Consider the following 25,084-nt stretch of genomic DNA (forward strand, 5'->3'; position numbering starts at 1 on the left):
GGTGGGTTGTCCCATATCTTTACTTTCATAAATTGTGCTCTAGAGTTTAGAACTAAAACAAAAATTTATCCCATGTTCCGACAAATGGCGAAGCTTCATCGTTTTCTTGACACACTACACACAACCCACAATTCCTTTATTCGCTCTGACGAAGGGCTAACGTTCGAAACGTCAGTCAGCCTCAGAAACTCTTTAAAAATGATTGTCAACTCGGTTAGTAATATCACCCAATTCCTATGTCCAAAGTAGTTAAATAGAACGTCCAATAAACCCACGCGTTCCAAAACCTTTAAGATAAAGCATTCTTATGCAGCAAGTCAAACCAAATATTTGATAAAACAAACTATGGCATTACCAAGGTATTTTTTTTTTTGTAACGAAAACTATTCAAAAATTCACAGGAAACTGAAAAACGTCAGTAACCGATAGGAGGAACCCAAATTGAGTTGCTCAGTGGACGTCAATCATATAAGTAGGCACTGGTTCTAGGTTGTTTGAATCTTAAATAGAACGGAAAAAAGTCCTACATGACGATAAACGCTTTAACTGTACCTAATAAACAAAGATCTTCGCGCTGCCTCTGCAAAGTAAGGAAATAGTAATGTTCACGGAATAGATCGTGCGGTGCTACCATTTAGCCCTTTACACCCCGACATCTGTATGCACATTCTCCGTACAGTTATCTATATATTTCCTGTAGGGTTGACAAGGAGAATTTGTCTAATAATCAAGAACTTCTTAAGCTGGTGATCATTTCCTTTAATCTCATCACCTTAATGTTTGATTCAGGGATGATATTGTAAGGAGAAATTAGATGCTAGTCACTGTTAGGAGTCACAGGGTTAAATAAGAAGCTCGTTGAAAAGCTGTTTCTTTTGCTCAGAGTACATGATATAGTTACAGAGTCAAAGGGTAGCAATTCTGAAGTCAATGTCAAAAGCACTGCGGGACTGAGTTGATCTCCTTCATTAAATGATTGCACTAAAAAAAAACAATGCCCTCTTTTAAATCAATTAGATGCTAAACTTGGAACGACTGTGGCAATAACACTTGAATTTTTGTGCATTTGACGTTGTTTACTTGTAATTACTTTGACTTCTCATTGGTTTCTTGTGATATTCGTCTGCGCTATGAACAGCCTTTGTGATCAGTTTGGTTTTACGACACTCGATCGAAAAGCGCTTCCGTGTTAAGTGCTCTTTTCTTTAGTCCATGAACATTTTTGAGCGGTCGTTACACCGTAGATGTTCCTTACTACCACATATCACACAAGCCTTTAAACCACCAGGGCCAAATACCCGGTGGGGTTGGACGATCGGCGGGGGTTCATTAGATTCATCGGATTTCACAGATGCTTGATCTTCCTGCGGTGTTTCTTCTCTCTGACTAGACGCGTCGCTGGAGGCTCCAGACATCGGTGGCGCTTTACTTTCAGTCTGGGAAACAGTATCATCATATGATCTCCATTTAACTCCCTGTCCAGAGGGTGATGGATTTACTGGTTGTATGGTAGTTTGATTGCGTGGTTCTTGCCGGCCATCGTTTCGCCAGTTCATACTAGCGTCAGCTCGGGTTGGGGTATTGTTTCGCGGTGTACTATTTGACGGTCCAGGGGTTTTTGTCTTTGACTTGTTGCCTAACACTGTCATGTGCATCTTAGTGTCCCCACCATGGGTGGGGAGAGGAGGAAACCCAGGTGGGGGCCGAGAAAATGTCTTGGACTGACTTTCTTTTGTTTTAGCCGCCCCAGGTTTAGTTGTTTCCTGTGACACGCCCTTGAGCACAGCACTGTACGACACTGAAGATACAGTTTGACTCTCAGCAATTGTTTCCACGGTGGGGCGTTTATTGCTGGGTTCCACTGGAGCATGAGGAGACGGAGCCATCCTTTCATACAAGCTATCAGCATAGTCCGGTAATAAATAAGATACTTCTTCAGGTAAGCCCTCTGATGACCGTCTCCTCTCAGCCTTGCTAACAAACTTACGAGTCCCCGCCCTGTTATACGGTGTTCCTTCGTGTCCTGTTTGTTGACTGAGGGGGCTGATTTTTTTTGTTGGCGAAACTCTTTGTGCTCCTTTGTCTTGTTTTCCCTCAATCATGAGTTGCTGCAGCTCCTGGTTCAATTGGTTTATAGCAATACTGCTCTCGTTTGATTTGGTCGGCGAAGGAGATCTAGGGGGTTTGTTCTTCATCTCCTTAATTTTTCCTGCAGATGACACATTGATAATTTTGTGTGCAGGAGGCTTCAAGATCTTCGTTACGTTTTCCTCCAATAGCCCTATGGGTATAATAAAAAGTAGTTTAAAAAACGACAAAAAAACAAGCAAATAAACAAAAACGACCGTAATACTTGATCACTCTCACCTTTATTTAAGTACATCCTTATTTCCAAAATAACACCAGGAGGAAATCCGGCCTCCTGGAAAACAAAATTATGTAGTCAATTAAGAGACCGCACGAAAAACTATTTTTCCAAGGGCCGTTTATTCAAATAACCGAGAAAATTTGGGTCGGTGTGTTTCTACAAGAGGATTTCAGAACTGAGTGTAAAAAGTAAATGAAGTTTGCAGCACAGGCAGCCCAAGCTCACGTCTCGAGAAAAAGCAAACTATCAATCACGAAACTGTCACGTGTTGTGCGATTCGGTTTTAAGTTTGCAGAGGAACCGTTGAGAATTTGAACACGTTATAAGGAATAGTATGGGGAAAGAAAAACGGTCGATTTACAACGATAAATATTTCAAAATATGAACTCTTTACACGTAAAATCAATAAAACTTACTCACATCATGTGTGTCCGCTGTGGTTTCCGGCGATTTCTGCCCATAAAAGCTTGCTTTTCCATCACTGTTATTCTTGTTATTACTACGTCTTTTGACAGGAATGACAGTGATGGAAAAGCAAGCTTAAAACAGCAGAACTACAACGGACACAAAAGATGTGAATAAGTTTTATTCATTTTACGTGTATAGAGTTCAAATTTTGAAATATTTATCGTTGGAAATCGACCATATTTCGTTCCCCATACTATTCCTTATAATGTGTTCAAATTTTCAACGGTACCTCTCGTAACTTAACACCGTATCACACAACGCGTGACACTTTCATGAATTAACTGTTGGCTTTTTCTCGAGACGTGAGCTTGGGCTGCCTGTGGTTTGCAGTACTTATGCTTTAACCATTTAACCCCTAAGAGTGATTAGCATCCAATTTCTCCTTACAACATCACCTCTGAATCAAACATCAAGGTCACGAGAATAAAGGTCATGATCACCAAAGAAGTTCTTGACTTTTAAACAAATTCTCCTTGTCAAGACCCTGGGAAATGTAGGGAGAACAGTAATGGAAATATACATACTGATGTTACAGTGTAAAAGGTTGAAGAAGTTTTTGCGGACTCCCTCGGCTAAGCCTCGCGAGTCCACAACATTTTGACCACTATGACGACGAATGTTGCTGTCGATAAGAGTACAGACCATGCTAAACCACTGTCGATTTGTTAAAACTCACCTGCAGAGTTCTCTTAAGTTCTTCCCAATCAGCTGTGAGGAGAGAGTCCTGAAACATATGTTAATCAGGAAAGAGGCTCAAACTATTCTTAGTTAACGCATAAATCAACTATAGTTTGACTTTCACCCTCCCACCCTTCACATTTCAGTCAACAAACAACATTCAGGTGACCAATGGACAAAGAAAGTCTCGATAAAAAAAAAAAAACAACAACAACAACAACAACAACAAAAACAGATATAGAGAATACATGGGCGCGTGTAGATATGGAATTTTTCTTAGAGCGTTTAACTCGATAGCTCACGAGTGAGATGCCGAGTTGAACTCAAGAAAAGAAAGTTCATATCTACAAGCAACCATGTATTATTTCGTTTATCATATAGACACAATATCCCTTTACTGACAAGAAAAGTCGACTTTATTAACGAATGAAAAGAAAGGATCGACAATCCCCGAATAAAAATCGTACAAGGCATTGGCGCTAAGACTTAAGATGAAAAAATGAGTTGAAACACTACAAAAACAAACGATGGGCGTAATTTTCAATATACAAAATTCTCAGTTATTGACTTGGTCCTCACCGACCGAAGAAATCTTTCAGGTACAGGGCCAAAATCGGCCTGTGACAAATCGTCCAGTTGTCGATTTTTGTTCTCAGCCGCGTGATATGCCATAAACAAAGCCACTGAATACGTAACTGTCGGTTTTTCTTCGCGTATTTTGGTTTTCTTTCCCTTCTAGGAAAGTTTGAACGTCACTGTCTGTAAGCAGCCATAATCCGAACACATCCCGACAAAAAACCTTGGATTGAGAATGGTGAAGGCTTTGCTGACCGAGTGGCGCGAAAGGCGAGTGACGTGTCAGCAGCTGATTGACAATATCAAACACACGTGAAAAAATACGATATTTTTCCAAGTGTGTTGTTAACGGCTTTTCTCAGGGCTGGAAATCCTCGTGTAACACCGTAGTTTATATGATAAATACCTGCATCAGATAATAACGCTCCAAAAATTAGGAGGAAACTCACGCGAATACAATTGTCGAAAAACTTTTGAAACAAATCCTGCAGCTTCAGGTTTTCTAACATCGACTTGACCTTACAGTAGGGGTCCCATTCTACATTAGAGAAAAAAAAATTAAAACAGAACAACATATGTTACACAAAATAATTACAGATATCTTGAGGATTTGACTTCCAGTCTTAGACCACTCACAGGGTTGACCATGCATCGCTCATTCTTGTGTTCATGTCACTGTCTACGCTACCAATATTCCAAGCTACTCTGACCAAGACAGCCAGTACCAAGCTTTGCGCATCATCAAAATATTTGACATTTAAAAATGTCAAATATTTTAAAATGCCCCAGACACATCTCTTTCTTGTTAATTAAGTACATGAATATTCTTGAAGAGGGGAAACTTATTTTACTGCTTTTAACAGAAGTTATCTTCTGTTCATTAATTGACTAATGACTGATTGCTTGATTGAGTTATTGATTGCAACCTTTAGACCTGGAATTCAGCACACTGCACTTCACACTGTAAACCATGGAGGTTATCATACATTTTTTTTTAAATAGAGAGGACTAAACGAACTCCTTTTACTATATCATACCTTCACTATCACCCTCGTTCCCAGTGCCCTCCTGGAGCTGCTCCTCTGTCAGGTCATCTTCAGGTTCAACTAACACTTCATCCTCCATTGATGAGCCTTCAGATTCTTGCTTCACTACTTCATCTTCAATCTTCCAACCTGATGCTCGTAACAGCAAAATATCCAGCAAAGTACTTTTGACTGGCCTATTAAGATAAAGAAGACAGTCAAAGAGGCACTATGGAAAAGAGGAAGACAGGTACTGGAAAACAAAGTCTAAAAACTTAATTTTCCCTTAAGCTCAACCCTTCAACTCACACATCAAATGTGTAATTCTCCTTACTGACAACAATACAATTCTTATAATGTTAGTTCAGAGAATTTAGTATTGGATCAACTAATTATTCCCAAATTGATATTTTCCTTTGTTCTCATAACTTGTTGAAATTGTAAGGAGAAATTCTGTCTTGGTCACTCATGGGAGTTAAAGGGTTAAACTTCTGTGAGTTACAAGATATACTTTCTCCTAACATTATCAATACAATATCAAGCAGACAAGTAATGAGAGTAAAGGAAATATCAATGAAAGAATTATTAGTTGAACTAATACCAAATTCTCTGAGCTAACCTCATAATAATTGTATGGTAGGGTTTAAGGAGAATTACTCTTAAGATATTGGGAGTGAAAGGTTTTAAGGACTGGATTAAATTGTGCATTATCTGAGGCTCTGCCTAACGGGTAAATGAGCGAGAAACCCCGCCTTCCCAGCATCAAAATCTACTTGCCCTATGTGACTGAATGGGATTCTTAGAAACCTGTCTTCCTACTGACACCTTTTTTTGCACTTGGACCAGGACAAAACAGACAACAGATATAAGCAAATGATTAGCCTCATTCAAAATCTTTCATGCCATTAGATTGATTATAAAAGCAAACTATTTCTTACACAGCAAGATCTGGTGAAAGTACAAGGTCCCTGATTGTAGCAAAATATCTTGAGATATCATTCCTGTGTACAAATTTTAACAAAAACAAATCAATAAAACCATCAAAAGCTCAACTTACATACACACGGTTCGTAAATTCAGATAATTAGTTTGGCATAAATTAACTCTTCAACATCTAGCATACTGCTAGGATTTACAAATGGTAACTTTCAGTATAATGATTTGATGTTGAAGGCACTGCTCTCTATTTATGGTGAAGATCTAATACAAGTCATTGGTAAAGGAAAAGTCACCCTGCTGCTCGGTCAACTTTTGGTCCTGTGATCCTTAAGAATCCTGTCAGACACGCTGCTTTAAAGTTGTGAATTGCCACTGATTCAGCCTGTAGAAAAAAGCAATTTTGTTACCAGTCATAACTGTAACCCAGACAAAGTACCTGTGCTCTGGAAGAATTGTATTTATTTATTATTACTATTATCATTGTTCCATGTGTGCATTAGGCTTACCTGATCAAATGATAACCAGTTGTGGAGACTATTTGCTATGATGCTATCAACTGATGGCTTCAAACTGTGACAAATACAATAATCAAGAAATTCAAAATACAAGATTTAAAAAGGCAACAATCCAAACTAGTAGACTTACAGTTACATTCAGGCAGCGTAACTGCAAATAAAACAAAGGCTGAATGTACTCTACAACCAGTTGCAAAAATGTTGAGACACCTTGAGCAAAAAGTGTGTTTAATGGTAACAAAGAAATTTGTCGCAAAAGTTGCCCCCATTACTCAAAGTAATGTTGTTCATCAATGTTTAATGCATGATATTGCTTGGCTAGAAACATTGCAATGGGGGGGGGTGGGTGGGGGATACTACATTTAGGAATGTCACTGTTAGTCACTGGGTCCTTGAATACTTTTTATCTTAACATATTATAATAAAGTTTCCATATAACAAGCATCCTGATTAGCTGGAACAACATACTTCATTGGAGTACAGATGCACAGAAGTAGGGAAAACATCTTCTGTTTCTCCTTTACTTCTTTTGTACTCTAGCCATTTCCTGCATGCTTTACAACAGAACAGAGCATGGACAAGGCTCCTTAATTTATTAATTAATGTACTTACCCATTAGAGTCATTTTCATTTAAAACCTCCAGATAAAGTTTCCCAAGAAATGATGAAAATCTTTGACACCTTTGGCAGATATCACTTAAGGCTGATTGCTAAATTAAAGCAAAAGTAGATATCATGCTTAAAACTTACAGTCTTTCTTATTCTATTTGCAAAACATGACACTATCGACATTGCTGATCTTAGCAGTATGCGTGTCATATATGAACTCTGTATTGGGACTTGCTCACCATAGAGTCTCTGTTACTTAGTCATAGAGCATTGGACTGTGGAATCCAAAGGTGTGAGGTTTGATTCCTTGTGGGGACTCAGAATTTTTCCTTTGTCCCATGCTTGTGACAAGACAAAAAACGTATTTCTCTAGATATCACATTACAAGCAACAATCACCAGGATTGGTAGAGACAGCACATAGTTAATGCAAGACAATCTTTTGGTAATGTTTAGAGAGAAACTCTGGAAATTCCACAATATGCATACATCACTTATTACTTACATCCATCAGCTGTTTTTGACAAGTCATCACCTCTTTATTGATAAGATCACCAGCATCAGGTATATGCATGTCTAAAAATACAAAACATACAACAAATTGGATGCGAACTCTCTAATCAAGAATTGTTGCAGACACAATTCATAGTGAAAAGTACAAGACATGAGAAAAAGTTTTTTTAAAAATTTCTTTCTCAACTTCAGCATAAATATAACAAATACTGAGAAAAATACCTCTAAATAGTGTGCACACTTTAACCGCCACATTTTCAAACTTGACATTATTGATAACCTTCTCAAGTAATAGTTTTACAGTAACAGACACTTCAGAAACTCCTGGAAACTCCTGAGATATTCTGGTATCAGCTATTAACTTGTCAAGCTCTTGTACATAATCTCCATTATCACCCACTGCCATATGGTCAATAAGTTTCTTTACATTCCGTTGAAACTTCCATATTTTCCACTTTAACTCTGCTTTAAATTCTTCATCCCTAGTATTTTCATTCAATGGCTGTGTTTTGAGACACTCAGACTGTTGCCATGGTTGAAAAGTTTGTTGTTGCAATGGTTGTGTTATTGCTGAATTGTCACCTACATTTGTGGAATTGTTTGTTTGAAACTGAGCAGCAATATTACTTCTCCCTTGTTTTGGACTGAAAGAAAAGTTTGAGAAAGGTGACTGTGGCAACCTCTGAACTGACTGAAAAGAACTGTTCCTGCTTTGTGTGAGGGAAGTGAAGTTCTCTAGCTTGGGTTCTGTGCTTGGTGCATTTGCTTCATTCATCTTTGGTTGTGAAAATCGCAGATGAGGTGGTTGGTACTTTAGAGGTGATTCATTGCTTGGTAATACTGAGTTGGCTGAAAACCAAATAAAGAGTCATAAAAGTGTGAAAATACTTAAATCATACATTAAAAAACACCTGTGAAATACATAGTTCATTTTGCTATATGCTACACATGTGAATAGTACTTTTTACACCTGCTGATTGACTAGTTCAGAAGTGAATAACAGGTACAGTAATATTCATCTCCAAGTAGCTTTAGAGAAAAAATTACACATCCAAAGTTAAAAATGTGACCATTTATGTGAGGTATATACTAAAAGAATAACTCACATCAGTGTCAGTGAAATTAGTGGATATTAACCTCCACTTCATTGAATACTTGGTCCAAGTGTTTAATGGTCACTTCTAAGGTATCTAGCTATAGCAATTCATGTAACTACATACTTGGTTAATGTACATTAAACCAGTCTAAAATTAGGCTTAAAATTATTGGTTTGGGACACAATTCAGACTACATTGTCACAACTAAATTTAAACTAAACAAATAAACAATTTAAAATTATTGACTATTCATTAAGAAAAAAGTCTTCAACGAGTGCTGCATAAAATACAGTCACAAGATCCACTACAAATTTTGATTAAATTTTTCTAAGTTTAATTTATTACTTTAAAAAGTACTCAAACACGTCATCGAGTAACAGCCCTAAAATGCTTACAAAATACACCCACAAGGTAATTATAACTCAAAAAAAATAAATATGGTAAAGAAAAGGGAAGATTATAGTTAAAAAAAAAGAAATAATGATGACAAATGAAAATGCTCAAACCAAGAAGTATATCTACAGAAGTTTAACTCATGTAGATACACTCCAAGACTTCCACATTTCACCATCTAGCTCTCCTATAACAAAATTTGGTTCCCATTCTGACATGACAATATTAGTAATGTCACCCTAAAAGTGTAACCTGTTACTAACCTTGGCATAAAAATCAGTTATGCAACATTTTCAAATGAAATATCCCACAAGTCAAGAGCATATTCCACAAAAAATGAAGTGACAATTACAGGGTAGAATATTTGATGGTATACAACAAGAAAGAGTAGCACACTTATTCCATACCATGCAAGAGAAAACATGATGGCCAAAACAGTCAAGAAGACATTCATGCAGATTTCATTTTGAAAGCAATTAAAACACTCCTTGAAAATGTTTTAAAAACCTAAAATTCATGATAAAAAAGAATGCATTGCTGGTACAGCTACTACATTTAAATTCTTGAAAGAAACTAGAAATTATTCCAATTTGGAGAGAAGAAGCTTGGAGTGCCTCATGGCTAAAGGTTGGGTGGATCACAAAAACAGCACCTTTCCTGTTTTCTGTTTGGGTGTATTTCTCTGGCATGGTATAAACAATCAAACACAAATTTTAACATACTTGAACTGTGTCCTGTCTGTGACTGAGTGAGAAATGCACTTGGGCTGGCCAGGTAAGGCCTCGCTGAGCGCAGTGATTCCACTGGTCCTGGATCAGTTCTTTTGACATTAAATGTTTCAAGAATGTTCTTTTCCTTGTTCTGCATTTCAAAGTCTGGCTTTGGTGGAAGAGGAACATCATTCAAGGAAATTGCACTTGAATATGTATCTCTCTGTGATTTACTACCATATACTTGTGGCGGACTAAATGCACTACGGTTTAAATTAAATAGCTCTCTCTGTGAAGATTGGTCTTTTAAAGAAATGGGTAATTTGGTTGATGGATCTTTTATGGTAATGAAGCTGTTGCTTTTCTGCCACGATGGTTGCCGTGATTCTGCTGGATGGAATGTTAGCGGGTTCCACTGTTCATCTAATCTTTTCTGCTGGTCAGAACTCAATGCACTATAAATTTAGATGGAAAATAAGAAATACAATTTTAGGTTTGAATAAGCAGAATAGTAACTTTCAGATGTTGGTAAATCCCCATTATGCTAAAATAAATCCCAGATTAATTTTGGGTTATTGCAAGGTTTGCAAGGACCATTGTTTAACCATCCACTCCGAAGAACTCCCCCCTTGTAATATAACCCTAAGAAATTAATGTTAATCCTTTGACCCCTAAGAGTGACTAGCATCTAATTTCTCCTTACAATGTCACCCCTGAATCACACAGTAAGGTAAAGAGAATAAACTTTATGGAAATGATCACCAACTAAAGATGCTTTTGATTGTAAAACAAATTCTCCCTGTCAGCATCTTAGGAAATGTATAGAGAACAGTATGGAGAATTGTGTTAACTGATGTTAAGGTGTAAGGGGTTAAATCAAACAATAAGCAAAATAATGGTATTCGTTTGTTCTTATCACCTATCTTGAACACCATGCAGTGCTCTCTTTTTCAGGCTGTAACTGTTAAAATTTACTGCCTGCAGTACCTCTTATTACTCCCTGAAATTGCTTCAAATTCTTGAAAATTTAATAAGTAAAAGGATTGCTCTACCCGTTTGAAAATTGTGTTTACCTGTTATGCTTTTAAAATAAGGATGAACCCTGACAAAGTATTGATTTTGTAAGAGAAATCACTAGCTGATCATTCCCTAAACACAATTAGATTTTTATATAACACAAAAATTATCATTCCCCTAGAGAGAATCTACACTCTACAAATTGTGAATTACAGAAATCTAGAGCCAATGAAAGTGTCGTTACGTGTACTACTATGCCCTGATTGGATGTTAGTCAACACAGGTTTCCTTCCACATCTTGTCAACTTTTTGCAGTAATTCACTAATACTCTCTTGCACTCGAGTGCAAAGAATTTTAGGTTGGCTTTCAAAAAAGCCATCCATGCAATAATTAAAATGTATTGAAAAACATAACCTAGGTTCCAAAAAAGCTTTCACACCAGATGAAAACCATTTTAAGAACACAATATTTGATGAAGGTGAGAAACATTAACATTTATTGATTCATGCTTGATACATACCTGACAGAACTGTCTTTCTGATGACCACTACCAACTTCTCTGTTCCATATCCCTTTATTAACAACATCATCAGGACTCTAAATGCAATGTAACATATATCATCCATTAGACCAAGTGTTTCATTCCATATATTTTAATGGGTGTTCACTAAGTCTGCACTTGAGCCAAATGGCTCACAAGGGGCCAGAGCTTACTATCCCTTACACTCATTAATAATTCTTCTTACTGTCTGCAATATAATTTGGTAGTGGATCAACTGATAACTCCCTGATTGAAATGTTTTAATGTACTTAAACATTGTATCAAAATTGTTAGAATAATTCATCAAATGATCATTCCTGGGAGTGAGAATCCTGATTTTGTCATACTGACAAGCTATGTATAACATGAACAAAGATTTGCACTATACCTTAGCAAGGCCTTCAGAGATAAGCACATCACCCACTGAAGTTTCTTCCCCATCTCTATTTCTACCATGATAACAAAAGATAATTTAAATCTTCAATGACAAAAATAAAGAGATAAAATAAGAGGGTGAGAGAGGCATATCTTTCAATTGAAATGTGATTTTTCCTCTGAATAGTTTTGTCCAAGGATGTGGTAGTGTTACACATGAAATATAATAATATTATTAATAGTCATAATCATGACATATTTTTATATTATCCATGATGTAGTCACTTCCCAGGTGATAGCCATTCCATTCTAAAAATTGAGAACAAACAAGAGGCACCATTTGTTCATTATTCCTTTCACCTACAGTTAGTTACCTCTGATCTGTAGCCTGAGCTCTTTAACCCTCTACACCCTAAGATCAGTATACATATTCTCTACACTGTTCTCTGGACATTTCCAATGAAACTGACAGGGAGAATTTGTTTTACAATCATAAGCTTTTTCAGTTGGTGATCATTTGGACCTTTATCCTGAAGACCTTAATGTTTCCTCCAGAAGTGATACTGTTAGAGGAAATTAGATACTGGTCAATCTTAACCCTTTAACTCCCAAGAACTGATTGTCGATTTTTCCCTCTACACATTTCCTTGTAAATAAGTTGTGAGAATTTGGTTTTAGATCAAGAAAACAACTTCTACTGATAAGTTTGGGTATTCTTACTACCTGCGTGCTGGATAACGTAGAGATATTATAGGGAGAAGTTGCATGTTAATGACTTCTGGGAGTTTAAGGGTTAAGGACTCAAGGGTTGAGAAGATAATACATGGCTTTTATTTACAAATATTTGTAAACTAACGGTAGATAAAGTTTCCCTCTAAAATTGTCAATAAAATGGATTTTAAGTCTGCTTGAAACAAGTTCACTGAATCTTTTATTAGCCTCTTCTGACCAGCTTCCATCAATCTGTAGAAGTTAAATGAAGATTTATTATTCATTTATTTCTATGTGAAAATGACTTAATTCTCACTTTTAACATTTTTACCACTGTTGATCATAAATTGAAGTGAAGCTAGGTACAAAACTATAAAAAATTGTTGCAGATTTTTTTAATTAAGTAAAATTTTAAAAACCCTTCTTCTTCTAAAAAAAAAATCAAATTTTGTAAACATATAAAACCAGTTAGACAGCCAGTCTAAAATAAAGGAAAAGCTTATTAAGCTACTACAAAAACCTAGAAAAAGAAATGATCCCCACCAGTGGATGCAATTTTTAGCACTTGTAGTAGAGAAACAGCAATTGAACCTGTTCCTCCTTGTTGGATCCTACAGTACCAACTGAGTAATGAAGCCACATGTTGGGAGTAAGGCATATTTTAGAGGGTTCTTTTTTCTCATAGAGGAATTTGATAACAACTTGTATGAAATAAATTTCATTTGACCAGCAGATGAAAATCTAGCAAAGAAATATGTAAGCTTGTAAAAGTAAGATTGATCTCTGTGACTATAAAATAATGCAAGCATGAAAACAGCACATCTCTCAATTGAAACCAAAATACAGCTATACATGAAATGATATACTATTATTCTGATTGATAGTTTAGGTTACTTACAGGTTTCACACCATCCAGTGTTATATACCGTGCTAGAACTGGGCGAGACATTATATCACTAGGAGAGGGATGACAAACTCTATCCAATGGTACACATTCTGACTGTCCATAATCCAAGTAAAATACATCTAACATGCTGTCAAAAAAAAAAACCAAAAACGAAAACAATTCCTGGGTAATAGTACAAAAGCAGATTTAACACTTACAACTAGCTTTTATAAAAAACATTTCAGCTACACTGTACCTTTCACCCTTTACTCCTGTCAGTGATCAAGACAAAATTTCTCCTTACAATATCAATACAATGTCAAGCAGACAAGTAATGAGAATAAACAAAAATATCAATTGGGGTATGCATAGTTGATCCAATACCAAATTCTCCAAACTTAATCATAGAAATTGTGCAGCCGACAATGAGGAGAATTACTAATGAGATCTTATGGGTGAAAGAGTTAACAACATGATGACTGCTCTCTTATAGTGGTGATGAATGCATGTCCACTTGTGCTATGAGTAAACTTAGCCACAGATGCTACAGACTTTTGGGGTTCATCCTAAATTTCACATCAAAACTAGCCTAACCCTTGAACTCCCAAGACTTCACTGTTAATTCTCTCCTCTAGCTGCAACACATTTCCATGTAAATTATAGCTACGAGAATTTGGTTTTACATCAAGAGAACAACTTCTATCTGATAAGTTTGAGTATTCTCATTACCTGTTTACTGGATAATGAAAAGATGATAGAGGGAGAGGTTACATATTAATCAAGTCTGGGATTTAGAGGGTTTAGGAAGTACTGCTAAAAAGATACCCCCTCCCCCTCCCCCTCCCAACATTACAACCTTAGATGGAATGTCAGTAATGGTAACCAAAAACTTTCAGTTGTCAATATATTATTAAAATTTTAATGATACTAAAATTATATCATACAGTAAGCCATAGTTCTTAATATTATAAGAATGACTCAACAAACCTGTTGCTAATAGGCCTAGTAACCTGACCTCTTCTCCACTGGCTGGTGCTTGAATGAAATACACACACTGCCTGACCACATGTGGGTATTTTCTCAACACTTGATCTTTGTTGTTCATTACACCATGAATTCAATGCAGTCATGTATGTGTCAAACTGTTTTAGCTCATCAGAAGTACCTGGTATATAAAAATGTTAAAATTCAAAACAAAACATCTCAAATATTCCCAGACACATTTAATCCTTTAACTCCTTAGATCTGAAAATCAATTCTCCCCTCCGGCTGCTATACATTTCTTTGTAAATAAGTGTCAAAAATTTGGTGTTAGATCAAGTTGCTGAATATTGTATGGATGTAAAAGGAGAAGTTACACATTAATCACTTTAGGGAGTTAAAAGGGTTAGAGAAATGTTAAATAAAATTAGCTAGTAAATCTGTGTCATGAAATTCAATTGCACCAGCATGTTCTCCAAACTTCCTACCAAAACCAAACCTTCATGATTGAATGGTAAAGCATGTAAATCAATCATACAAAAAAACCTAAAATGAATAATGGACACACCATAATGCTTATGCATATACATGTAGTGTACATCTTCTTGTGGACATGAAATTAGTTACACTGTACATGTTTTCCTCACATGCATCAGGAAAGTCAAAAGCACTGTGACCTGTTTAATATATAAATCATCCACTTTGATCAGTTCTCCTGGATCACTTATCAAACCTCTTGCAAGGACATCTACTTAACGCAACACACCCTAAGATCAGTATGCATATTCTCCACACTTTCCGCTACACATTTCTCGTGGTACTAACGAGGAGAATTTGTCAAACGATCATTAGTTTCTTTAGTTAGCAATCATTTCTTTTATTCTCTTGACATTAATGTTTATTTCAGAGCTGACACTGTCAGGAGAAATTAAATGGCTGTCACTCTTTGGGGTTAGAGGGTCAACCATGAAACTTGACCAGAGTAAAGAAGATGGATTAATAAGGTTTGAATAGAGAAAGAACTGAACTTTAATTTTCTTGTTGGGGTATGTTTTGAGCATGTCATACTAAGGTTCATTGGTGTTAAGTAATTCAAAAGTTTTTTTAATGAGTATCTATGGAATACCTATTATATATTAACAGAGCACTCTAATATGACATTAATCTATCATAACACTGTCTTTTTTTGGGGGGGGGCTTGAAGTACTCAATATTAAAGATGTACTTCAGAGAAAAACTTCCATCAAAAGAAAATCATTATTCAATTTGCACTTTGCTTCCTTTTCCTTAACAGAGTGAAAAACCTTTTTGCAGCCCACTTTTCTTGCTGATGGTTAGTTCTCTCATACAAGAAACAACTACCAGCGGCAACTACATTGTTTGAAAGAAGCTTCACACGCTGGCAAGAATTGGCTAGGGGTCAAGAGTTTCTAGTAAAGCTGTGTAAACAAGTCCACAAGTCAATGCTGGCCTCTAGACTACTCTAGAGTACGTTTGAGCCAGAAATATTATATCTGGCTCTTGAAAAGGTAATGAACAGTTGTAATTGGACATGAATTAAATTTAACTAACTACAGATTTCAAAACAAAGAGGCAATTAATAATTTTAAATAGAGACGTACAGAGAACGAGAGTCGTCAAATGATGATAACAGTTTTTCAATCGCTTACGGGTTTTTTGTATTGCATTGTTATCTGAAAATATGCTCTTTATCATTTCAGTCTTACCTGTCTGGGCCCAAAAGTGCTCCACATCGATGATATGAGTGACTCTTGCAAGCGTGTGATTGTTGACAGAGTCGCCAGGTGACTGTTTGACCTTTGGTTTGGATTCATGTTCTCGAGAAAGAGACAAAACCGACGACCCAACACGCGTGCTACTTTCTCTTATAGTTTTAGCAGCTTCCCATCTTGCAAGTGCTCCTCTGCCCCTTCCACGACCGCTCATAATCTTTCGCTACAATTTCATTAACCAGGGCTAGATGGCTTCACATATTTTATAATATGAACCAGTACGTGTAAATGTTCCAGGCGTTCTGTGCTCCGATGGATGCCACGTGCTGGATCCGACTCAAACCAGGCACCGCGGTCAAATGGAGACCACCCAAGGTGTTTGCTGAGTACAGTGAGATGGGCCGTAAGAGAAATCGTAAGATAAGGTGAACAAAGCAGTAAGAAACTAATTTTACACGCACATTAATCTTGACGGGGATATCGCAAATGTAATCCTATTCGAATTTATGCATGAACATGCACCACCTTTGCACCACACAAGACTTACAATGTCGGTAAAATCGGAGGGAAAAAAAGGAGAGAAGCAGTCACTTTTATATTCCTTTCCTTTAATAGTCCGTTACCAGGAAGAGTACCACTGAAGGAAACTGATTGCCAATAACACTTGAAAGGTCATTCGATTAGACAATCACGCTTGACACAAAAATATTTCGGAAATAATCTCTTTTGAGCCAGAAAATGAAACAACTGTAAACTTAGAAGTCGGTCCAGTAATATCTACGCCTTGCGAACCGTTTTGATTTGCGTGACGGAGGTGTCAGAAAACGCCATGCACGGGACCATAAGTGATTGTGAAACGGCAACTGTTTCCTGCGTTGTAATCAGGTGTCCTGTCTAGGTAAGGGAACAATTATATGCAAAATTGTTATCATCACAACTTTCTCTGTAAAATGTTACTCTGGAAATGCTAGACTTGAATAGACTGCTCAGGGGTATTGGATTGTACATAAAACAAGCCCCTACTCAGCTAGGACTAAACACCCCCCCCCCCCCCTCACCTCACCCCCTTGCCATCACGCAGTGAAAGAGGAAGTCTACTACCTCATTTGATAGCGTCAATAGCGTCAAGCCAGCTGCGTTGTTGGTTGGCTTTGACAATTTGTAGGATTTCTTAGACAGTTGGGGCTGTTTTGAGAATGTTTGCTTGTTTAAAGCTTGGGATTGCAAGGTGAAACATGGAGTACATCCATACGTGTCCCGGAGGACAGTCACGAAAGATTAGCGAGGTCAGTTTCACTTTTATCTATGGACTCGTTGAGTTCTAATTTTGGAGGATGAAGAACAAAATTTTGAATATCTCCGAAAGGAATAATTACTTTTCATTTAGATAAAATGTAAGATTACAAAAACCCCACATATTCGAGCTCTCGTTTTCATGACCTCTATTTTAAAATGTGATGATGATGACGATGATGAAATTGAAGTAATTTGATGAGATGTATAGTTCCCCTGCAAAAATATGGGATTTTGGGAACTTGTTAATCCAAAGATGTAATGAGATAAGTGGATGGGATAACATTTTGTATGAAGTTTCCTCGGATATTGATACTTAACACTTAGGCAAGTTACCTCTGTAGTCAGGAATGATGATGCAAACCAGTCAATTTAATGTTTTATCTTGCTTCAAGTCCATTTTTTCTGAAATTTGCATTATACCACTCCCTTTTTGAATGGTTCAATCCTTTGTACTTGAAAGACCAAGCTAACAAATAGCAACCACAGAATAATGTTAAGGTTCGTGTTTACTGTTAATTTTACGGTTGTTGTTCTTAGTAATTTTGTCGTAATAATTTAGAAATATACATTTTGAAACTACTTTGCAAGTTGTAAGTGGGGGATGAAGGGCGTAACAGTTTTTGAACTGGAATGTGGATAAAAAAAGTCCAGGTTTTAGCCCTGGCTGGGTTTTAGGGCTCTGTTCTTGCATAATCAAGGTAATGTATCCTCACAGTGCCTCTCTCCACCCAGAAGTACTAATGAATATCATTTAACTGTATAGGGAGGATGTGACAAAATGAGAGGTGGGGGAGGGGGAGGAGTAAGGTAATCTGAGACTTGCTAGGTGCCGAGAGCCTTGTTTAACATCCAGGACTCAGACAAAATAATTTCATTTTTATACTTCCTTATTGTTACTGTCACTTTACTCAGATTATTGCAACACATGTCAAAATTTTTAAACAACAGCAGTGGTACAGAAACTTTTGTTACTCACAATGATAACTCAAAGTTGTAATGTATATGGATACTTTCAGAATCATTGTAAGGGCGATGACATCTCAAAATTGCATGAAAAGTTTGTATGCACCTTGATTTTTCAAGGTATCATTTAACACCCTTAAAATGCTTCATTGTAACATACTATGGAGTCACATCTCATCCTTCAGCTATTTCCACGAAAAAAGTATTGCAGAAACTCATGACAGACGAAATTTGCCTCATGTTACAACTTGCACTCGTCTTACAAGCAAATGGACTCGTTTTCATCCAATCATACGCCCGTAATTTTTACATGTGTATTATTAGCTCTTGTAAAAAGTGGTACAAATTAGCGTCATGCAGTCAGTTGTGTATCCCATTGCTCTAGCATGGCCATTTTCAGATAACCCCCCTTTCGGAGCTCCGATGTACACGGATAAGACCCCAAAAAACACGGGCCAAATGAGAAGATGACAGTAGACGTCACTGGCGGAAGTCAAAGAGAGTAACCATTAAATGAATGGATGTTCGAGTACCAGAATTTCAGCTCTTCCAAAAGTGCTGCAGGGTAGCGAAAGGTGTGATTCCATCCTGGTCGAGACTCGATAGTCAGGCACATTTTTCTGGTGAAAATACGTAAAATAGGACCCTCTGCTAAGGAAACCGAAATCATGAAGCCTGCTATTGTAGCTAGTTTTTGATGCGAAGATGACTCGTCCGAGCTTGCAGTGTCAATGTATTGCACAATGTATTCATTCCATTATCAAGTTTCTCAAGAACTCTGTGTCAAACATGAGCAAGGGCGACCTCGGTTAATAGTTTAAAGCGTAAGCCAAACTGTTTTGCTGTAAGTAGGTTTGACTCAGTCAAATAGTTCAAATAGACTGTCGGAAGTATTGTGATGAGCCTGCACTGAGTTATTAATAGCAGATTTATCGTCAGACTTAAAGAGTGCTGTTACTTTACCTGTTCAATTGTTGAGAAAAATAGATAACGAACATGAGGTAATTTTGACAGTTATTGTCAGACGACAAAAAACAGAAAAAGCCCTTTAACTTCACAGTGTTACAATGTATGTCTCTACCTCTTGGTATGGGAACCATTTTTGTGCCAAATAATTGTATTTTGGATGGTATGTTATATAGGCAAGGAGGAAATGAGAGATGTTCCATTTGTGCATCAGCACCGCAAACATTTTAAGTCTTTGCTGATTAATCTAACAAATGGAGTTCTATAAATGCCGCATCAAATGAAAAGTGAACATAAAGTAAAAGAAATGCATAAATGATAAATGCATCCAAAGAGGATTAAATGTATGATACGTAATGCACACACTTGATAACTTCTTTTAAAGGTCTCCGAATCGTCGTGTTTAACAAGCCTCAATAAACGAAGCCGTCCGCCATTCGAGATATGCTAATTTTGTGTTTCTCTCTAAATGCTAAATTCTCGTTTATATCGCCTTTATCAGTTCTTTGTATGATCCATTTCCTTTATTCCTTTATTCCTTTATTTATTACGCTCGATTGCACTCTCAGTCAGACAAAGTTCCTCAGTCAATCTCTAATGTGTCAACTGGTTCCTTTTTAGAGAACTTTGGATCGATGGCAATAATCTGATATTTGGTGATTGGTCTTAACCCTTTCACTTCCAAGATCTCATTAGTAATTCTCCTTACTGAATACCCTACAATTCTTATAATGTTAGTCCGGAGATTTTGATATTGGATCAAGTAATAATAGCCTAATTGATGTTTTTGTTTATTCTCATCACTTATTTGCTCGATATTGTATTAATTTTGTAAGAAGAAATTCTGTCTTGGTCACTTAGTATAGGTAATCACATGATGCCAAGTACTATTAAGGATTACTTGCACGAGAGTTTTCAAAATTTTCCAAAATTGCCCGAGTCGCGAAGCGACGAGGGCAATTTGGAAAATTTTGAAAACTCAAGTGCAATTAATCCTTAATAGTACGAGGTCTCATGGGATTACTTGTTTATCAATAAAGGGCAAAATTTATACGAAGGAAAATCACGCGCGCAGTCTATTTTTATCTGGGAAGCAACGGATTAGCAATGCAACGGATTAGCCAATCATTAACAGGTAATCATGCCCTCTCTTGATTACTAAAAATGCCCTCGATTAAGAAAAAATGCCCTTTCTCTCAACCAATCAGCGCTCAGTAATTTTGCCCTTTATTGATAATAGGAGTTAAAGGGTTAAACACAGAGTTACTTTACACCACTGCGTGACCATTTCTGTTTCACTCATTAGTTCTTGAACATCTTTTTAATCGAGTCCCCGGTCATGTATATTCGATGGTCGTCTCCGCACATAAAAAAGTTCTCTGATTCAACATATAATGGGAGATGGTTTTGGAAGAGATTCCATACTAAAGGTGCAAAGGAAGAACCCTGTAGGCATCCCCAGGTTGGTTCCTTACCCCATGAGCAACCCCTGCTTTGTTCTTTACCCTGTGGGGATCCCCCTGGTTTATTACTTTCACGCGCTTCGCAGATCATGTAAGTTCACTTGGTTTCTTCTAAGCTCAAAGAAAGATCGCATGAGATTTAGGGACGTGTCAGAAGAGCCGTATGCTTTAAGGTTCTGAATCATTAGAACAGGATACAGCGAGTCGAACGTTTTGCTCATATGAGTGGATAATTCAGTAAAACTTTCCTTTCTACCAGCAGTTGTTTTCTAATCCTGAATAAGCCTTATCTCTTATATTCGTTTCAAGTCTTATTAAAGTTGTCTCGCAACAATGTTGTTTTCCGTACGCGGCCATTTTGTGATACATGTGTGAATCCATGGTTGCCATAACTTTCTCGCAGAGCAATGACTCGCACACCTTATCAACTGAGTTGGGAACAGTTATAGGTCGATAATTGCAATGCCGATACCATTGCAATTGTGTAATAAGTAAAAGTCAAAGACATTTAAATAAAATAAATGTTTCCAGAGAGGTAAGAATTCGTGATACCTGGCGTATATCACATTATACCAATGCATGCACTTAATAACTTCTTTGAATAATGTCCGAATCGTCGTGTTTTACGAGTTCCGGTAAACGAGGCAGTCCGCCATTACGAAATAGAGAGTTTAAGATACCTGGACGGCTGACCTCGAGGACGGCTGACCGGAAGTAAATTTCGCGTGTAGACCACAATGCGCATGCCTGATCCACGCGAATTGCAGTCCTGTTTGTGTCGAGGACGTGAGAAGTGGTGTTTTGCCGTCCACCAGTCAACGTGAGTACTGTTACTATTATTTCCCCATAAACTTCCGCATGTTTTTAGATTTTCGAACTTCATTAGGTGAACATTGTTTGTCACTTTTTTGTTTTGGGCAATAAAACCACTGACAAGCTGGTTAAAATTGTAAAAGTGATGTGCACTGTGCACAGCCACGGTGGAGCATTTCGACTGAACACGTGCGTTAAATTTTCTTGCTTTACTAAAAAAAGTCCCTAGCACTTGAACCCGCTTATCCTCTGAATGAAAGATGTCTTATCTTGTATTAAACTTTAATCTACACGGTCCAAATGCTTTTCCCTTGGTCAGTTAGGAGCGAGATATCAGAGAAATTGTTTTATCTGCCTTCTCTTTATTTACAGGATTAGCGAGCATGGAATGGAAGGAAGAGCACGATCTCCTTCTCTGCCGGGAAATACTCGTCTGTCAGCCATACAAATTCAAAGAAAGAACGGTCGAAAGAGGCAAAATTTGGGAAGAAATCTCGAATCACCTTAATACCTGTGAGACCGCCAAATTCCGTGTAAACAAGCGATCTGTAAGAGAGCGATTCAAATTGATCAAGGAAAAGTTTAAGCGTAAAATTCGAGAGGAGGAAAATTCGTCGGGGATTGACGTGGAACCCACTTCGGAGCTCGAACAAGCCCTAGAAGAGATTTGCTCTCTCGAAGAATCTTTCCCGGTTGAAGAGAAAGAATCCAAGCAAGCCAAAGAAGAAGAAAACAAGCACAAAGCACAAGAAATTCGAAAAAAAGCGATGGAGAGCTATGGTCAGACCAAATCAAGAATTGCCGGAGATGAAGCTCCCATGGAACCTAAGAAGAAAAAGAGAAGAGGAGGCAATGATTCCATTGACTTTCTCAGAGAAAAATCTCAGTTAGAGCTTGAAATCAGGAAGAGAGAGTTAGAGCTTAAAGAAAAGGAGACAGCGCGATCGTTTGAGCAGCAAAGGCAGATGATGCAATTGATGCAGCAGCAACAACAAAACATGATGGAGCTACTGTCGAAACTGGTGAACAAGTGACTTTACAATGGCTGTAATTGTCTTTCAAAGTAGCTCGGTACAGCTATGTTAATTTGTGTTTATCTATTAAAATTGGTAAACACTGAGGTCGGACTACTGAGCCTTTCTACTTTAACAGTGAGTGTAATTACAGCCTTTATCTTGTTATCTCGGCAGCTTTGTTTATTCTATTAAGATTGTGCTTGAATAATATTTGACTGTTACTAAAGTGTTTGATTCCTTTATCTTCGCAAAAAATCGATGAATTATCGAAACGTTGTTTAACTACCTTTAACTGATTTCAGAGCTCAATTTTTGGTCAGCAGTTTGTGGAAAGATGACTTAAAATTGTTCAAGAGAAGTATTCCTCCAGTGTGGGAGGATCCAGCTCGAAAAAACTTGAAGTTGAATTTCCGTAAAGGCAAGTTAACGCATTTCTTAACAGGGCACACACGACATACAATTTTCCGATCGAGCTTAGACCTATTTTAAGGTTTTTTTTAAAGTCCATAAACTTGAAATACTCCACAATGTCTCCAAACAACCACTCGACTGACGTACGCACATTCGACATAGAATCATTGAAGGCTTCCATTTGCACTGTATGTCAGGGCGGCCCCTCTGAACGGTGCCATGAGATTTACCCTTAAAGGATAGGCGAGGTCTCCGTATATGCACATCTGTTGGCCAGTTGGGGATACAGCATTGTGCTCCAAAGCGGTGAGAAAATTAGAGTCGGCCAGCATGGCAGCATCATGCTTCTTTCCCTCTGAAAAACCAATTGTTCAACTGATAAATTTTTCTAAGCCAAAACTGGTGACTTAAAACCAAAAACAAAAGAGACTGTAGGAATAACTAGACTTACCTACAGGACCGAACAAATGTCCAATAAGCCCATTAGGAAGAGCAACAGCCTGAAATTTAAGGGCATGTACCCTCTTGTGCCCGTTATAAACAAGCCGTTGGTGTTCCCCCGGCCTGCAAATCGGGCGGACAGTTCCATCCACAAACCCAAAACAGTTGTTAAGGGCAGCACCCTTGTCAGACACAGCATCAGAGTACTGTTGGATAGCAAATGGATTCAAGATGGAATTATTCCAGGTTGTGATTCTGTGATGATGCAGATCGAAGATATAGTTGAGCACTATGTTCGATACCATACACAAAACAGGAACTGGTTTTGCAAATCTGCTCACCATGTCACTGTAACGACATGGATATGCGAGGCGACGAAGAAGTATGCAAAGGCCCTCTATTCGGTCGCAAACACTGCCTTGTGGACACGTAAAGGTGGGCGGTAATTGAAGAACATCAGCGAGACGTTCGATATCTCCTCTTTCAAACCTAAACTCCGCTTTACATTCGGCTTCACTGATGTTTTCGTCAAAGTTAAATTCCTCATACTCGTAGTAAGGCAACTCTAAATTAACTGGTTGATTTGTCTCATAAAGAAACATAAACTCTTCATCCGTCAATAGCCCTTCCGCGTAAGCAATAACAATCATTTCACGAGTCTTTCTAAAAGATGCCATGATGAACAAAACGTTGTCGTCCTCAGCTTGAAATCTGCTCCTTAACGTGAAAAGTTTCCCGCCAAGGTAGTCGTCATCGACCCAGTCCCTCGCGCTCAATGTTAACGTCCTCGAGGTCAGCCGTCCAGGTATCTTAAACTCTCTAATATGTTAATATTGTATTCCTCGTTTATATCGTTTTTATCAGTTCTTTGTTTCATCCATTTCCTTTATTCTTGACCGGAAACGCTCGATTGCGCTCTCATTCAGACAAAGTTGCTCACCCTACCCCCAACCCGGTTTTTCAAAACTTTCTACACCGACAATCTATACTTATTAAATATGTAGTTTCGAGATGGTCGAGTGGCAATCGTGGGCGCGCAACGAGTGCAAGAGAGGTCATCGAGGTCGCGGGTTCGAATCACGCTATAGGAGTTATTCTCAATCTGGCTTGGGGGCCGAATAACTTCTCCTTGAGTATGATTTGGAGCTGGCGGTCAAGGAGTAACTCTCGAACTGGCTTGGGGGCCGAGTAACTCCTCCCCGCGAAATCTGCATTTTGCTTTTGCTGTCTTTTCCTTGTTTTTTTTCCTTTATCACAATTTTTATCTCATTTGTACTCTATTCTCTTTTTTCTGAGAAATTATCTTATCGGTGCATTGTGTTTTTTTTTGTTTTCACATATTTACGGTTTTGGTACTTTTCAGTTCCTTTTTTTCCGTTTCTTTCCTTTCTTTTACAAGTCTTAGTACTTTCTACTTTTACCCGTTCTTATCATCACTTTTATGTCCTTTTTTCCTTTATTTTTGGTTTCTGAGAAGTTATCTTGCGCGGGAGCATTCCAATTCGTCCCAGTAAAGGGATCTACAACCAATATTTCTCTGCATAACACCTCGTCCTCGAATTGGACACGTCCCCTTAAGA

The 25,084-nt window shown here is 37.7% G+C and overlaps 2 protein-coding genes and 1 pseudogene across 2 annotated transcripts; 1 reads left to right on the forward strand and 2 right to left on the reverse strand.

Moving 5' to 3' along the window:
• Positions 1-738: 738 nt before the first annotated feature.
• Positions 739-16,469, reverse strand: LOC113671170 (uncharacterized). Its single transcript, XM_027187381.2, has 18 exons — positions 16,130-16,469; positions 14,409-14,586; positions 13,434-13,569; positions 12,681-12,787; positions 11,838-11,898; positions 11,429-11,505; positions 9,903-10,345; positions 7,913-8,539; positions 7,683-7,753; positions 7,182-7,279; positions 6,561-6,624; positions 6,348-6,436; positions 6,054-6,116; positions 5,128-5,312; positions 4,540-4,628; positions 3,513-3,560; positions 2,368-2,422; positions 739-2,281 (listed from the first exon to the last, which is right to left on the reverse strand). Exons 1-18 carry the CDS (start codon positions 16,347-16,349, stop codon positions 1,206-1,208), a joined length of 3,687 nt encoding a protein of 1,228 aa, XP_027043182.2. The 5' UTR covers positions 16,350-16,469; the 3' UTR covers positions 739-1,205.
• Positions 16,470-21,490: 5,021 nt separating this feature from the next.
• Positions 21,491-22,671, forward strand: LOC149050145 (uncharacterized). The gene is made up of 2 exons (XM_089196299.1): positions 21,491-21,643; positions 22,009-22,671. Exon 2 carries the CDS (start codon positions 22,020-22,022, stop codon positions 22,668-22,670), a length of 651 nt encoding a protein of 216 aa, XP_089052425.1. The 5' UTR covers positions 21,491-21,643; positions 22,009-22,019; the 3' UTR covers position 22,671.
• A 59-nt stretch (positions 22,672-22,730) lies between these two features.
• On the reverse strand, positions 22,731-24,322 carry LOC149050146 (uncharacterized; annotated as a pseudogene).
• Between the last annotated feature and the right edge of the window lie 762 nt (positions 24,323-25,084).

This window comes from Pocillopora damicornis, chromosome 2 (genome assembly GCF_964200805.1).
Source record: "Pocillopora damicornis chromosome 2, jaPocDami1.2, whole genome shotgun sequence".
Taxonomy (NCBI): Eukaryota; Metazoa; Cnidaria; class Anthozoa; order Scleractinia; family Pocilloporidae; genus Pocillopora; species Pocillopora damicornis.

Bases quoted from the DNA above. Each gene is read 5' to 3' on its own strand.
- LOC113671170 (XM_027187381.2), bottom strand. From the start codon at position 16,349: ATGAGCGGTCGTGGAAGGGGCAGAGGAGCACTTGCAAGATGGGAAGCT. The intron at 12,788-13,433 runs GTAAGTAACCTA...TAACTTCTACAG, and splicing joins CACTGGATGGTGTGAAACCT to ATTGATGGAAGCTGGTCAGA. The intron at 6,437-6,560 runs GTAAGCCTAATG...TTTTTTCTACAG, and splicing joins ACTGGTTATCATTTGATCAG to GCTGAATCAGTGGCAATTCA.
- LOC149050145 (XM_089196299.1), top strand. From the start codon at position 22,020: ATGGAATGGAAGGAAGAGCACGATCTCCTTCTCTGCCGGGAAATACTC.